The sequence below is a fragment of the Suncus etruscus genome, chromosome 19 (genome assembly GCF_024139225.1).
Source record: "Suncus etruscus isolate mSunEtr1 chromosome 19, mSunEtr1.pri.cur, whole genome shotgun sequence".
Classification (NCBI taxonomy): Eukaryota; Metazoa; Chordata; class Mammalia; order Eulipotyphla; family Soricidae; genus Suncus; species Suncus etruscus.
In genome coordinates, this window is record NC_064866.1 from 549564 (window position 1) to 563635 (window position 14072).

Sequence of the window (14072 nt, forward strand, 5' to 3'; positions counted from 1 at the left end):
TAGAGCTAGCATTACAGAGCGCCTAAGCCGGCAGGGTGCGGCCAGAAGAAAGGGGACCATGCTGGTCAAGGCAGAGGGACGGGGTGCAGGAATGCTCAGGATTAAGTCTCATCACCCAGAGGCGCTACCAGTTGCACACCGGCCACCACTTCCCTTGGTTCGGGCGTGAGATTCGTGCTAGGGTGCAGAGCTGCGTGAGTGAGGCCCAACTGCAAGAGCTGATGGTGGTTTTGGGGGAGTTCTGCTAAGAAAGCTTTTTGGGGCCTGGAGTTCCTTCTTTCAGCAGAATGACAGCTGAGTTTTCGAGCTGCCCCTGCCCCGTGGCCCTCCTTCCTGCCACCACCCATTTCTCTCTGCAACCCTGGTGTCTGGTTCTTGCAAGTGTCGGGGTGCAGGAGAGACCCCATCTTTGGCCTCCCTTCCCGGAGCGGAGGGTCAGGGGGCTTGAACAGGGCCTTGGCAAATAAATGGCTTAGTCGGATCCTGCGTGGTTGGTCCAGGGTGTGCGGGCAGCCAACCCCCGGTTCTGATTCGGTCCCTCGTTCGGCTGGGGGACAGGAGGGAGGAGGAGGTGCGGACAGCTGAGCCCTCCCCGCGATTCCTGGAAGCCAGCTGGGCGGAGGCGGCTCCGCCTCTTCCCCGAAGTCCCCGCCCGCGTTCCGGGCCTCGAGGACTGTTGCTGGGCGGCCCCGCAGCCTGGCCGAGCCCGGGAGCCAATCGTAGGTGGGCCGGCGCCGCCCTGCCAGGGCTCCCGGGCCTCCCTCAGCTGCCGAGCTGGTTCCCGGGCCCCCCAGTACAGCTCACCACATGGCATTAGTTTCTTTTTCTTTCCAAACCTTCTATTTATCGATTGGCACCCAAGGGTCACTCCTGGCTCTGCAGTCAGAAATCGCCCCTCGCAGTTTGGGGGACCATATGGGATACCCAGAATCGAGCCAGGTCGGCCAACAAGCCCCCTTCAGCTGTGCTCTCTCTCTGGGCCTTCCATTAGTTTTCCGTTTGGGGTTCGAACCCAGGGCTTCCAGTCTGCCCGAGTCCCCCCTGTCAGTCACTGAGGTTTGGAGGCCACAGCCCTGAGTGCTCAGGGGTCATTCCTGGCTTGTTGTGATCATGAGTAAGCCCTGGGGTGCTCGAGTGGGCTGGCAAAGAGCAAGGCAAGGCAGTGCTCCATTCAGTGCTATCACCGTCAGTCCATGTGGTCAGCGTGGATGTTCTCAGGAGGGGCCACTCGACCCCCTTTTCTTGGCATCTCGGGGAAAGGGAGCGGGGTGGTCCGATACCTCTGTTGACCGCTGATAAAAATCAGGAACCCTGGGGCCGGAGAGATAGCATGGAGGTAAGGCGTTTGCCTTTCATGCAGGAGGTCATCGGTTCAAATCCCGGCGTCCCATATGGTCCCCCGTGCCTGCCAGGAGCAATTTCTGAGCCTGGAGCCAGGAATAACCCCTGAGCACTGCCGGGTGTGACCCAAAAACCAAAAAAAAAAAAAAAAAAAAAATCAGGAACCCTGGGGGAGACCTGGGAGAGGAGGCTGCCGCAGCCCCAGGCCTGCCAGGTGGCAGGGGGCTCAGAGTTGTTTGGGGAAGGGCTAGGAGGAAGTGATCCCCCGTGAACGGGGTGGGCGGCCTTTGGAGCCAGCCCGACTCTGGGGTCAGGGGCAGACACCCCCACTCACCTACCACTGAGGTGCAGATCAGATTAGATTTAGTTCCTGACCGCCCCAACCCACACTCCAAGAAGGTGCTCACAGAGGGTGAGTTGGAGTCTCATCCTCCTCTCACCAGGACCCCCATAGGAGCCCGGCCTCTCCATCCTGGTTGGGTACCCTGAGATCCATTTCCTTTAGATTGGTTTTTAGGACACACTTGGTGGTGGCCCAGGGCTTGTTCCCCGAGCCTTCGAGGACCGTGCCAGCCCAGTGATTTTGGACGCGAGCGCCTCTTTTCCGACCGAAACCGGTGTCTCAGGCTGAGAGTCAGTGGGTGGAGAGGGAGCCAAGGCCAGTTTGCCCACAGCTGATGAAGAGTCGGCTTGAAAGGGCAGGAGGTGCCTCGGCAGGAAGCAGGAAGCCTCAGGAAAGTACCCAAGTCTGTCAACAAGAGATTGATTTTGGGTTAACCTGAAACTAGCAAAAACAAAACAAAACAAAACAAAACAAAACAAAACAAAAAAACAGAAACTAGCTAGCACGCATTTCTAATCTGGTTATAAGAGTTTTGACTCAGGAGACTGGAGAAAAGTAGTCCAAAAACTGTTCTGCAGAGCTGCGGGTTTCGGTGAAGCAGGGACTAGGATTAGTTCAAAGTAGTCTGCTCAGATTTGGGGGGCCTTGACGGATCCTGTCAGCTAAAGCGGAGATGCAGAGAGCCAGGACCTGACCTGTCAGGCTGGGAAAGAGCGGCTTGGGTTTCACAAAGTTCCCACACTGAGGCTAGGATGTGTCTGAGCTAGCCCCCCTCTCTCAGAAGCAGCTTGATAGAACTTCAGAAGAGGAAAGGAAAGCAGTGGGGGGACTAAACTGTGTTTTGGGGTCCCTCGATGGGAGGGAGGGGCAGAGTGCACCTGCCTGTGGAGCCAGAATACCCTTCTTTCTTTCCTCTCGATACTTTTTTGTTTTGGGATCACACCCGGCGGTGCTCAGAGGTTACCCCTGGCTCTGCACTCAGTAATCACTCCCAGAAGTGCTTGAGGCATGACACAGAATGCTAGGCATCAAACCATGGTTGTCCACATGCAAGGCAAGCAGACTACCTGCTCAGGCCCCAGTTTCCTTTCCGACGTGGCCAGGGATATGGTTCAGGAGGCAGAGATCCAATCCCCAGCACCACCTAAAGGCACTGTCTTGAAGACCAAGGGAAAAAAGTAGAAACAAATATGCACTGTCTTGTCATGGCCCACAGCACGCACTCACATACGTGCTTACGTGAGGAACTCAGTCAACTCCCCCTACTTGGGACAAACTCGAGTTTTTCTATCAGTGTGTTCTCCACTCGACAGTAACAGTGGCAGGGTAATTTTTTTTTTTTTTTTTTTTGTTTTTTTTTGGTTTTTGGGCCACACCCGGCGGTGCTCAGGGGTTACTCCTGGCTGTCTGCTCAGAAATAGCTCCTGGCAGGCACGGGGGACCATATGGGACACCGGGATTCGAACCAACCACCTTTGGTCCTGGATTGGCTGCTTGCAAGGCAAACACCGCTGTGCTATCTCTCCGGGCCCGGCAGGGTAATTTTTAATGACTTTTTTTTTTTAAATCTGGGATTGCTTACCAAGTTATGATTTTATATTAGAAATTTGCCATGACGACAACCATGGTGACTAGGAGGGTCTGTCCTGCCCCCAACTACTGTGAGGTGCTGGGGAAAGGGGTTCAAGCAGCGAGGCTGCCATTTCTCTGGCTGTTTCTACCACCCCGACGCCTCGGTGTTGTTTCAAAATGAAAACAAGCCACCTCATTTCAAAACAGAGACAAACCTCACTTCTTTCGACACGAACTTATTTCCCTCTTTCTGTTTTGCCTCGGGAGAATTTCTGAGAAATGCAGAAACGTCACCTCCCGCAGCCGGGGTCTGTGGGACTGTTTTCTTTTTAACGAAGCGTGGGTTCGCAGAAAAGTGGGTCCTCCTCGAGCTCATTAATATCGACCCCTCTTGGAAAGGCCCTTCTTCACACTGGCCTTCCTTTCGGGTGGGCCCCTCATGCCTGCTTCCATCTGAGTTGTCAGGGTCTCAGGAAATTTTAGAAACAAAGCAGTGAAACCTCACAGCTGCTCACTTGCAGCACAGCTGTCTCCTCTGGCGAGGGGGAGCTGGCACGTTGGATGGTAACTGGGTCCCGGCAACCTCACCCCGCAGGTGTGAGCTGAGAATAAAAGCTCTGAAAGAGCCGGGCAGACACGCATACTCGGGGCGAAAATGAATGTGAAAGCAATGTCACGTCTTCTGTCTCTTTGTCAAAGTCCAACCAGGGCGTCTGAGCAACATTTTCAAAGCAGGAAAAATAAACTGTGTTAGGGACACACACAGAATTAAAGGCGATTTGGAATCAAAACGGTCCATTCCGGAACAAAGCGCAATGGCTCAAACATTCTTTTCCCTATCTGTTCCCTTGGCTCGCTCTCCCCAGCACACCTTGTCCCAAGCCAACTTGAATAAACACACGTGATCATGAGGGTGGGAAGAGAACCACGTGTGTGTGTGCGTGTTGGGTGGGGGAGCGCTGCATGGAATGCAGCCCTGACTAGTTATGGGGCCAGAGCTCAGCTCTCTGGCACTGGCTGTGGATTTTTACAGTCAGGGAAGCCAAAACAATGAGCTCATGGGCTCTTGTGGGAAGTCTGGCAGTCAGAGCACACTGGCTCTTTGGACCAGGGTGGAAATAGCTGTAATAGAATCTCCCACGGGAACGAGATTAGGAAGAGAAAGCAGTCTCCATTCAGTTTCTGGGGGTCCAGTGGAGCGGCTTTTGGGGAACTGTCCTTCATTCTGGTCTGCAGAGCTTCCTGCACTTGGGAAGTGTAGCTCATCAGTACATGTGTGAGGTCTTGATGGTCCCGGTCTCCTAGCTCTAGAAACTAGTTCAAATTGTCTAAGCACTTAGGAGACTGGGATTGGAACCCCAGTACTTGGGGATCCTCAGTACCTCCAGGACTGACCCCTAAACTAAGGGCCAAGCAAGTGCTGAATACTGCAAGGTGTAGCTCCCAAATCTTTTGTTTAACTGGTTATGACCCTACCAATCCAACTCCTATCCTCCAGATCCAAATGATGGCTACCACCCCCAAACTGTTGTATGGACAGGGTGACATTAGTGAAACAGAGGCAACTCCATCGTCTTTCCTCCCCAATGAACATAACCTACCAAGCTGACTTCTGAGACCAGAGAAATTGATTTCTCTACCAAAGTTTCCCAATTTGTTTTTGGGCTGCACCCAATGCTGCTCAGGAATCTGCATTCAGGAATTAACTCCTGGTGGGCTGAGGGATGCCTGGGATTGAACAGTTGCTTGCTAGGTGAGTGTGCCCTACCCATTTTTCTCTCCGGGTCCTTGTACAGCATTTTTACATAAAGCTCCAAATGGAATCAACTGTAGACCCTCTACTCACTGGCTGGCTGTGTATGGCTGTAAGGAGTATAGAAGGCAAATCGGGTGGGATGGCCAAAAAAGAAAAAAATGAAACACAGATCTCCCCTCCCCTGTGGGGGCTTTCCCCAATCTGTGCTTTGGTCCGCCTGTTTCCTACTCAGGAAGGTTCAGCTTCACTTATTCCTCTTGGGACTTCCTCGCCACCTTCTACTTTCAGCTGTCACCCTGTTCAATCTTATCCTATGATGTTACTTTGTGCATTATAGTTTAACATTGTGTTGTTTTGGGGCCACACCTGGCATTGCTGAGGCTGGAGAGACTTAGTCTCAGCTGTGTGGGGCTGCTCAGGCTCTGCACTCAGGAGGAACCAGCCATATGGGATGGAGATCAAACCTGGGTCAACAGCCTGCGATGAAAGCGCCTTAGCCACCTTAGCCACCGTCCTATTGCTCTAGCCCCCAGGAGGATAAGAATTCTCGATAATTTCCAACAGTACTGCCATGGATAAATGAGACTCAACAGACATCTGGCTTCTCCAATACTCAAAGGTTCTCAAGAGAGGGCAAAGCGAGTAAGAATACAGAACGCAATGGCAGAACCAAGTCATTAGAAAGAAATGGATACTTGGCTGGTCCGATGGCAGTGGTTTATCAGAACTTGTTAACGTTAGTATCACAAAAGTTGGTATATAAACCCCCACTGCTCAATTTGACTGGCTTTGAAAAAAAAAAGTGGATACTTGGAAGTGGTCAAAATCCACAGTGGTATCCTTGGTCCTAACACATTGAAAATGAGGAAGTGTTCTATGAGGGTAAAGAAAGGAAGTATAAAAGAGAAATCAAGTGTGGGAACAAAAGCTTGCACATAGATTCTTACCTCAGAATTATTACTAAAGAACAATGAATTTGCAGAAAGGCCTCTTCCATTTGCCTAGAGGCACTTTCCCTGCCCCTTTTCCACATACTTCACTTAAGATAACACTAACAACTCTGCAACTAAAGGAGGTAGAGTTAAGACTTCAATTTTGGGGGGCAGGGGTGAGTTTTGCACCCAGAGGTGCTCAGGGGTTATTCCTGGCTCTATGCTCAGATATTGCTTCTGGCAGGCTTGGGAGACCAGTTGGGAGCCGGGAATTGAATCTGGGTCCATACTGTGTGAAGGCAAGTGCCTTACTGCTGTGCTGTCACTCTGGCCGCTAAGACTTCAAATTCTCAATGTCTTTGAACATTTTGAGAGGGCTCAAGACAGGGTCCTGTGATCACTAAGCAAGGAGAGCCCTAAGGAATTAAGATAAAAGGAGACTGACCTCTGGCTTGAGGCAGGGGTCAGGGTACCTTAGTACCTGAAGTCATGTTCTGTGTGCAAGGTAAGCGCTTACCTGCTGTACTATAGCTGCAGCCTAAACTCATCATCTTAATTCTAAGAATTGATGGTCCTAAACTCAACATCTGGCTGGAGCCAACACACACACCAAATATACAAATTATTCGATTTTTTTGTTTTGTTTTGTTTTTGGGTCACACCCACCCGGCAGCGCTCAGGGATTCCTCCTGGCTCTACACTCAGAAATCACTCCTGGCAGGCTCAGGGGACCATATGGGATGCCGGGATTTGACCCGCCGTCCTGCATGCAAGGCAAACGCCCTACACCTATGCCATCTCTCCAGCCCCTTGAATTTGATTTTTTTTTTTTTGGTTTTAGGGCCACACCCGGCGTCGCTCAGGGGTTACTCCTGGCTGTCTGCTCAGAAATAGCTCCTGGCAGGCACGGGGGACCCTAAGGGACACCGGGATTCGAACCAACCGCCTTTGGTCCTGGATGGGCTGCTTGCAAGGCAAACGCTGCTGTGCTATCTCTCCGGGCCCCTGAATTTGATTTTTATGTAAGTTCTCCAGCTGCTTTAAAGTAAAATTTTCTAACAGCAAAAAGTATGAAACAAGAGCTGGAGCTGGCTCTGAAGTCACAAAACAGGAACTGAAATCAAGTCTAGTTGTGTCAAATTCAATGGTATTTTGACTAGTGGCTTGTTACCTGGCAACCATTTGACCAGTGCTAAGGTGTCTTACTGGGAAACCCCGCTATAAACCAATGGAGCAATCATTCTGTACATGAGGTCCTTGAGTCCAGTGCCACTGGCTAACCCTTCATACTTGCTTTCTTTGGAAGTTTTTTTCTTGCCACACCAATGCTCAGAAGTGACCACTGACTACACTTGGGGACCTATGCAGTCACGGTGGGGATCAGAATTGGGATCAGTCATATGCATGGGAGTGCCCATTGTACCATCTCTCTGGGCCCCTAGCTTTCAGCTCGACTTTAACACTTCCAAGTTTTCTGCTCAGTAAGAACATACTTCTGTCATGGGCAGTGAGCACACACAAACCTACCACAGAACTGCCTTGCTGATGTTTCTCCTAAGAACTTAGGTCTTTGGCTAAATAGATAGGGCAGGTAGGGCACTTGCCTTGCACGTGGCAAGGTTTGATTGCCAAAATCCCATCTGGTGCCTCCAAGTTCTCCAGGTGTGGCACAAAAACCATACATTTTTCTCAGGAGCAGTTCAAGCCAGCCTGCCTACCCTGTGCCAATTTGGGGGTTTCCCCAATCTTGCTATGTAGGTAAACAACTTTATTGACAAGGCAATGGAATTTTGTTAAGAGAATGTATCATAGGCAGCCTAAGATGCTCAATATTGGGCCACTCTGCCCCAAGATACACTGAACAGAAATAGAAAGCCTGAACAGGGGAGATCATAGAAATCTCGCTTGCATGACGAACATTTGGTAGAGTTCAAATCCAATATGCAAACGTCCTATTTGCACATTTCCCTGGTATTTTCACTCCCTTTGAAGGTAACTGAAAATAGAAGTGAGGGTTCCTAAAATCGCCTTGCTTATGCCAACCACCTCTTGGGGGAAAGCACCAAGAACCTTACCAATATCTGCATGTGTTCACTCTTCTGGATCCATCATTTCGAAAGGTTGAACGCACATGAGTTAACTACCAATGTCACTCAAGGACTGTCATGACATTTTATGATTAAGAAAGCAGGGCTGGAGCCAGAGCAATAAACAGGGAGGGTGCTTGCCTTGCATGAGGCCAACCTAGGTTCAATTCCTGGCACCGCCAGAGGTGCCCCCAAAAGAAAACAATAGAAAGAAGCTACTCCAAAAGACAGAAGAAATACATTTAAAACCCTAAACTCATTAAACTCATTTGAGTAGTGTTTTTTTTAAAGGGAACTGTCTGTCCTCTGCTCTGATATAAATCAGCCTGATAAGACTTGTGTAATTAACTCCCCTATATTTGCTCTGCTGACTTCCCTACAGAAGCCTGCCTAAGATGGGGAAGGATGAAGGACACAGATGAGAAAACACTGGTACCACACCTTGCATTTGAATAAAAGATTTATTATTTCTTCTCAGGAAAAACAGGAAGTTAGGGAAACACTACATTTTACAGCCCACACGAGTTTGTAGTTGGTCCTAACCCTTCCTGGCACAAGTGTCAACAACATTTAACCAGAACTACGGATGTTCACCCAAAGCACACACACGGACTCACAACACTGAAGGACTGCATGTTTTTCCCTGAGAGAAGCTTAAGACAGAAGTTGCCGAGCCATTTTTCCAGCAGCCCCTCCCTATCCATTTCCACCTGCTTGTCAGCACTGAACACTCGTCTCTCCTCTTCCTACAAACGAAGCCCCCCTCTCTCCCAAAGGCCCCAGAGCCCTGGCACATTTTCGCCAGGTGAGACCCTCTCACCTACATTTCTGCAGTCACACCTGGTAAACTGGGAAGTACAAACCCCCAAATTCCAACCCACACCTATGCACTTGTTTCTCCAAAAGGGTAGACAGGGCCCTTTAGTCACCTGAACCAGATCTCAAGATTAGAAACTACATAAAGTGCTTTCAGGTCCTTAGAGATAGACATGACATAAATAAGTGGCTTACGATCAGAAAGGATAAACACACAGGGAGAACAGCTCTAGCTAGATGACATTCTGGCTCGAGATGGGCAGGTAGAGCAATTCTTTCAATTACATTCTTAAGTCATCAACTTATGCCTAGTTTTTCAATCCAAAGTCCACAGACTAAAAGGTAATCCACCCAGGCCAAAGTTCTCAAATCACCCTGGTTTCCACTGTCAACTCCCTTCAGCTCACAGTAGCTTTTTATATTCTTGAAGCTTGACAAAACCCCCTTCTATACATTGTAAATGAGCATATTCAAAGGCAAAGGAACCAAGAAAAAGGTAAGAAAAACCTGAAAAGGAACTAGCCTTTAGGATTCCTCCCCGCAACACTTCTCAAGCAGAAATTCAGGAAGGATTTAATGTCTGTGGACTCCTTGGGTGGGGGCTACTCGGGTTCCTTACTGGATGGAGGTCAAACTGCCACAAACTGTAGAGGCATTATAGTAAGAAAAGGGTTGTATGGAATTCATCTGAATAGCTAACATCTGCTGTTCAGGAGGCAGATCAAGCAGCAAATACTGAAAAGGAAAAAGAAAGAAACTACAGGACACTAGATCTGAAACGCAGAGATGGCAATACAAAAATGTAAAACAAAGTCTGGAAATCATTACTAGAAACGAAACACGGATACTTTTAATTGACATACCAGGCTTGGACCTGTGTTAACAAGCAAGCCTAATAATAGCACCATAGTTAGACTCCTGGCCTGCTTTCCCAAGACACCATTTCCATTTCACAATTTATTGTGCAAACATGTGATCAAATGTATCTCGTCCACCTGATGTGATCTTTTTATACACAGACTGCTAGTAACAGAGCCCACTCTGAACAGCTGAAACGCTCAGCAAAAGCTCTGAAGATGAGCTCATACACTCATTTTATGTCACCAGTTAAATTAGGTCAAATGAAGGAACTTACATGTGCAGCTGCCTGATCAGGACCCATTATGTCCAAGTATCAGCTTGTGGCTACTTCCCTGATCCCCCCACCAAATAAAACCCAAAACTTAAAACTTCACTTTGACTGGACCATTGAAAACCTACAGGTGACAAAGAGAAAGGGCTCATCTCCATCAGATCAATCCAGGTCTTTTGCCCTCGTTGAAAAAATAAACCCAAAGCTATCTAAGGACTACTTACCAAAACCAGATAGGAAAATTTAAGCCTGCATAGTCATCTATCAATCAGAGTTGTTCCACTATAACCACGTAGCATATAATTCCATCAACAGGTTCCACACACACTCTAGAACTGACCAGAACAAAGCTTAGAAAAGTGTAAGAAAGAGGTTCCTAGCTACCTAGGGGCTGCAAATTTCAAAAGGGTGTAGAAAAACGAATATAAATGACAGACTTGTTTTAAAGGTCAAATAAGACTTTCTGTAAAAATATATACAATTTTTACAGACAAATACATTTACAGGTTGTTTTTGTCTTTGTAGCTAATTGATGAGTCGTAGGTCAAGTATTCTTGGCCAGTAATAGGCTAATAAACTAAGCATCACTCAAACCGAGCCACGTAGAACAGGTCTAAAAAGTCCCGAATACTTGTTGTATCTCCAATCCATGGTGCACACATCACTGCCTCTGCTAGTGCTTCCCTTTAACACTAACAGAAATGAATGTGTTTAGCAGACAGCTCTGATGATTTCTACGACTAGTCTAGCTACTGATCACTCTGCCAGCGCGAACCAAGAAAAGACTCGCGTCTCCCCCTTACCAGTTTCATTAACTCTCCTAAGTTTTCCGCTATGGCTCTAAAGTGTGCCGCCTGCCAGAATGGAACTTGGCTTCTTTCACACAGTGACTCTTCAAGGGGGACTATTTTCCCATGCCTTTATTCCTGTTGGCCACGTCCTCTTGCCACTCGCTGTTCTTTCTACTCGGCTAGAGAACTCTTGGAGGTTACAGCCTGGGCAGCTTGAAGTTCAACTTCATAAATAGATGTGATTTCACAGCAGTCTTATGTGATTTGGCGGCCGGAGTCGGTAAGAGTCAATGATTGCACTTAAAGGCTATCTTATCAGATACGCCAAACCAGCCCCGACTCCAGCGACGCCGGCGAAAGCCAGCAGCACATTCCTAACGCCGCTTTCTAGATCTTCTACGTGGAAGAACTCCACAAACCCATCCTAGGGGAGAGAAAAACAACCGCAATCACTTTTCCGTCGGCTTCGAAAGGACAGAAGGCAAATCCATCTACAGGAAGCCCTCCCCGTGCGCTCAAAGAGGCCGTTTCTCAAATTGAGGAACCCAGAAAAGTTAAAATTCGATTTTTCGGCCGAGCTGGTGTTGACAGTGACCCAGGCACGGGAGGGAACATGGTTAAGAGAGATCAGAAAAGGGGATGGCCCAACAGAAAATGCCCCGTGTTGGAATTTCTTGAGAATGGCCTCAGAATGTGCGCCTACAAGTTGAAGATGGTCCTCCTTCCTCGTTTCCCTGGTCTGTTATAATGGTTTTTCCCCTCCACCTTTTTTGGAGACCCTACTTCACTTTAGAGAATGAAAAGTAACTCGAAGACCCAAGTGCTCAGGCCCTCCAGTTCTACCTCCAGGGTTCTCGAGTGTTGGCAATCCGCCTCTCTCACGGTGGGGCAACACAGACAGACCTGGGAGTCGGCAGGTGCCGTCAGGGGGCAGATGTTGGCTTTGCGCGCCTCTGCCGGGAGTCTGTCCCCGGCACCACGTCACGTCGGGTGCCCCGAGGCTGCCCAGAGCGGCAAGGGGGTCCCCCCAGGCGCGCGACTCACCCAGCCCCGCTGCTGGACGAGCCAGTCGCGCTTGGTGCCCACGAGCACGTCGGCGATGCTGCGCGCCAGGGGCTCGACGCAGCGCTCGCGGCCGGTGCTGTGCAGGTGCTTGGCGGCGAAGGCGCCGAAGGCGATGAGCGTGGCCACGCGGCCCCAGTTGGTCACGCCGTCGCTGAACACGTGCGCCATCACGCGCGCCAGCGCCCGCACGTCCGCCTCGCCCTTGGGGTCCAGCTTGCGCAGCATGCCTGAGGAGAGGAGAGGGGTGAGCGGGGCGGGGCGGCCGGGCGACCCTGACCCCGACCCTTGACCCCCGACCCCCGGGCACCTTGGAAGGCCGCGCGGTGGTTGCGCTGCACGCCGTCGCCCACGCGCCGCAGCGTGTCGAGCGCCCTGCGGCCGGCGGGTCCCGGGGGCGCCGCGTCCTTGCGGCCCGACGCCTGCTCGCGCAGGTAGCGCGAGATGATGTCGAGCGACAGCCGGTACAGCGCGTCCGCGTCCGCGTCGCCGTCGCCGTCCGCGCCGCCCCCCGCCGCCCCGGCCTCCGCCTCCGCCTTGGCCCCCGCCAGCCGCAGCGCGGGCTCGTCGCCGTCCAGCTCCGCCTCGGGCGACAACATGGCGGCGGCGGCGGCCTCCTCAGGCAGCGGCGGCGGCGCCGAGCAGCGGCCCGGCCGGAAGAGCCAGCCCCGCGCGGGCGTCGCGGCGTCGGGGCCCTCGGCGGCGTCGCTGCGGCCTCCGCGGGGCTCCTTCCGCCCGCCGCCGCCCGCCGCCAGCCCCGCGCCCCCGCAGTACAGGTTGAGGCCCACCACGGCGTTTCTCGTCAGGCCCAGCATGGCGGCGGAAGTCGCTCTGAGGCGCTCGCCCGGCAGCGGCGGCTTTAGGCGCGTCCCCGCGGGCGGGGCCGGAAGCCCACGCGCAGGCGCGGCGGCGGCCTGGAAGGGCGGGAGGGGCGGGGCCTGGCCTTAGAAGGGCAGCAAGAGGCGGGGCCTGGCCTTAAAAGGGCAGCAAGAGGGCGGCGCGCTGGCCTCATAAGGGAAGCGAAGGGGCGTGGCTCCCGCCGCCGCTGCGCACGGCCCCGAAGGCCGGGAGGGCCGGCAGGGCGGGGGCGCGGCTGGCTCGCCGGCTCGCCGGCGCGTGACGTCGCTCCACTTCCGGTCACGTGCGCACGCCGTTGCCCCCGAGTAACCCGGCGCGGCTCCCTTCCGGTCCTGTCTCCTTTTCTCTCTCTGTCTGGCTGCGTGGGTGATGCTCGGGGCCTGGCTCGTACCTCTCAGCTGGGCTGTGGCTCGGGGCGGGGCTTCACAGGGGCGGGGCCACGAGAGGGACTTATCTCATTGGGGCGTGGCGTTGCGTGGGCGTGGCCACGGCGGGGTATGGGGCGTGTGTCTGAGGGCAGAACAGAGCTTGGGGGCGAGCCCTGGGAAGGCGGGGCTAGGGCGGGGCGGGGTCTGGGAGGGCGGGCTATTCAAATGAGCCGGGCGTGGCTCTGGGTGGGAGGGGCTCGGTGGGGGCGGGGCTTTGGGGTGGGCGGGGTCTCGTGTGGGCGGGGCTCCCTGGGCCCGGTGCTCTGGAGGCACAGAGGCGGTGGGCTGCGGGGTAGAACGGGGCCCACAGCACATCTGCACCGCGGAGCCCAGGGCACGGCGATGAAGAAGTCCCGCGGGCGGGGAGCACCCTGACACGCGGGGCCTCCTCCCATGGAAGCCCTCCGGTGTCGCCCGGCTGCACTAGCCCGGCTGCTCTCTCTGCATTTCCCTGCCCCGCCAGCCCCTCTCCATCGGACCCTCCGTGGCATCGCTCTCGGCACCTCTGCGGCACTCCCGACACTTCTGCTTCGGCAGCAAGGCACTCTGACCTCGGGGCAAACTTTGGGGGGGGCCACACCCAGCAATTCTCAGGGATGACACACTCTGGGGACTCTCTGGGATGCGGGCCATTGAACCTGGGCTGGCCGCATGCAAGGCAAGTGCCCGACACCCACTGTGCGATCGCTCCAGCCCTGAGGTGAACGTTTCCAGGACAAGGATCCTGTTGCATGCTGTGGGTGCCACTTAAGAGTGACTCGTGGAATTGCTTTGGTGGAAAGACCTGTGAGAAAAACAAAATCTAGGCCCAGAGCAGTGGCACAAGGACTTTGATTTAATCCCCTGGCATCCCATATGGTGCCCAAGCCAGGGACGATTTCTGAACGCATAGCTAGGAGTAACCTCTGAGCATCACTGGGTGTAGCCCAAAAACAAACAAAAATAAATAAATAA

At 52.6% G+C, this 14072-nt stretch overlaps 1 protein-coding gene across 1 annotated transcript in view; it reads right to left on the minus strand.

Annotated features, from left to right (window-relative positions):
- Positions 1-10779: 10779 nt before the first annotated feature.
- The window catches only part of MCL1 (MCL1 apoptosis regulator, BCL2 family member), a 39003-nt gene continuing 35710 nt past the window's right edge, over positions 10780-14072 (minus strand). Inside the window, exons 2-6 of the mRNA XM_049765992.1 lie at positions 13214-13381; positions 12818-13111; positions 12143-12775; positions 11815-12062; positions 10780-11194 (exon numbers count right to left, since the gene is read on the minus strand). Coding sequence (XP_049621949.1) covers positions 11078-11194; positions 11815-12062; positions 12143-12775; positions 12818-13111; positions 13214-13381 — 1460 coding nt within the window. The 3' untranslated portion in view covers positions 10780-11077. The remainder of the gene's footprint in view (positions 11195-11814; positions 12063-12142; positions 12776-12817; positions 13112-13213; positions 13382-14072) is intronic.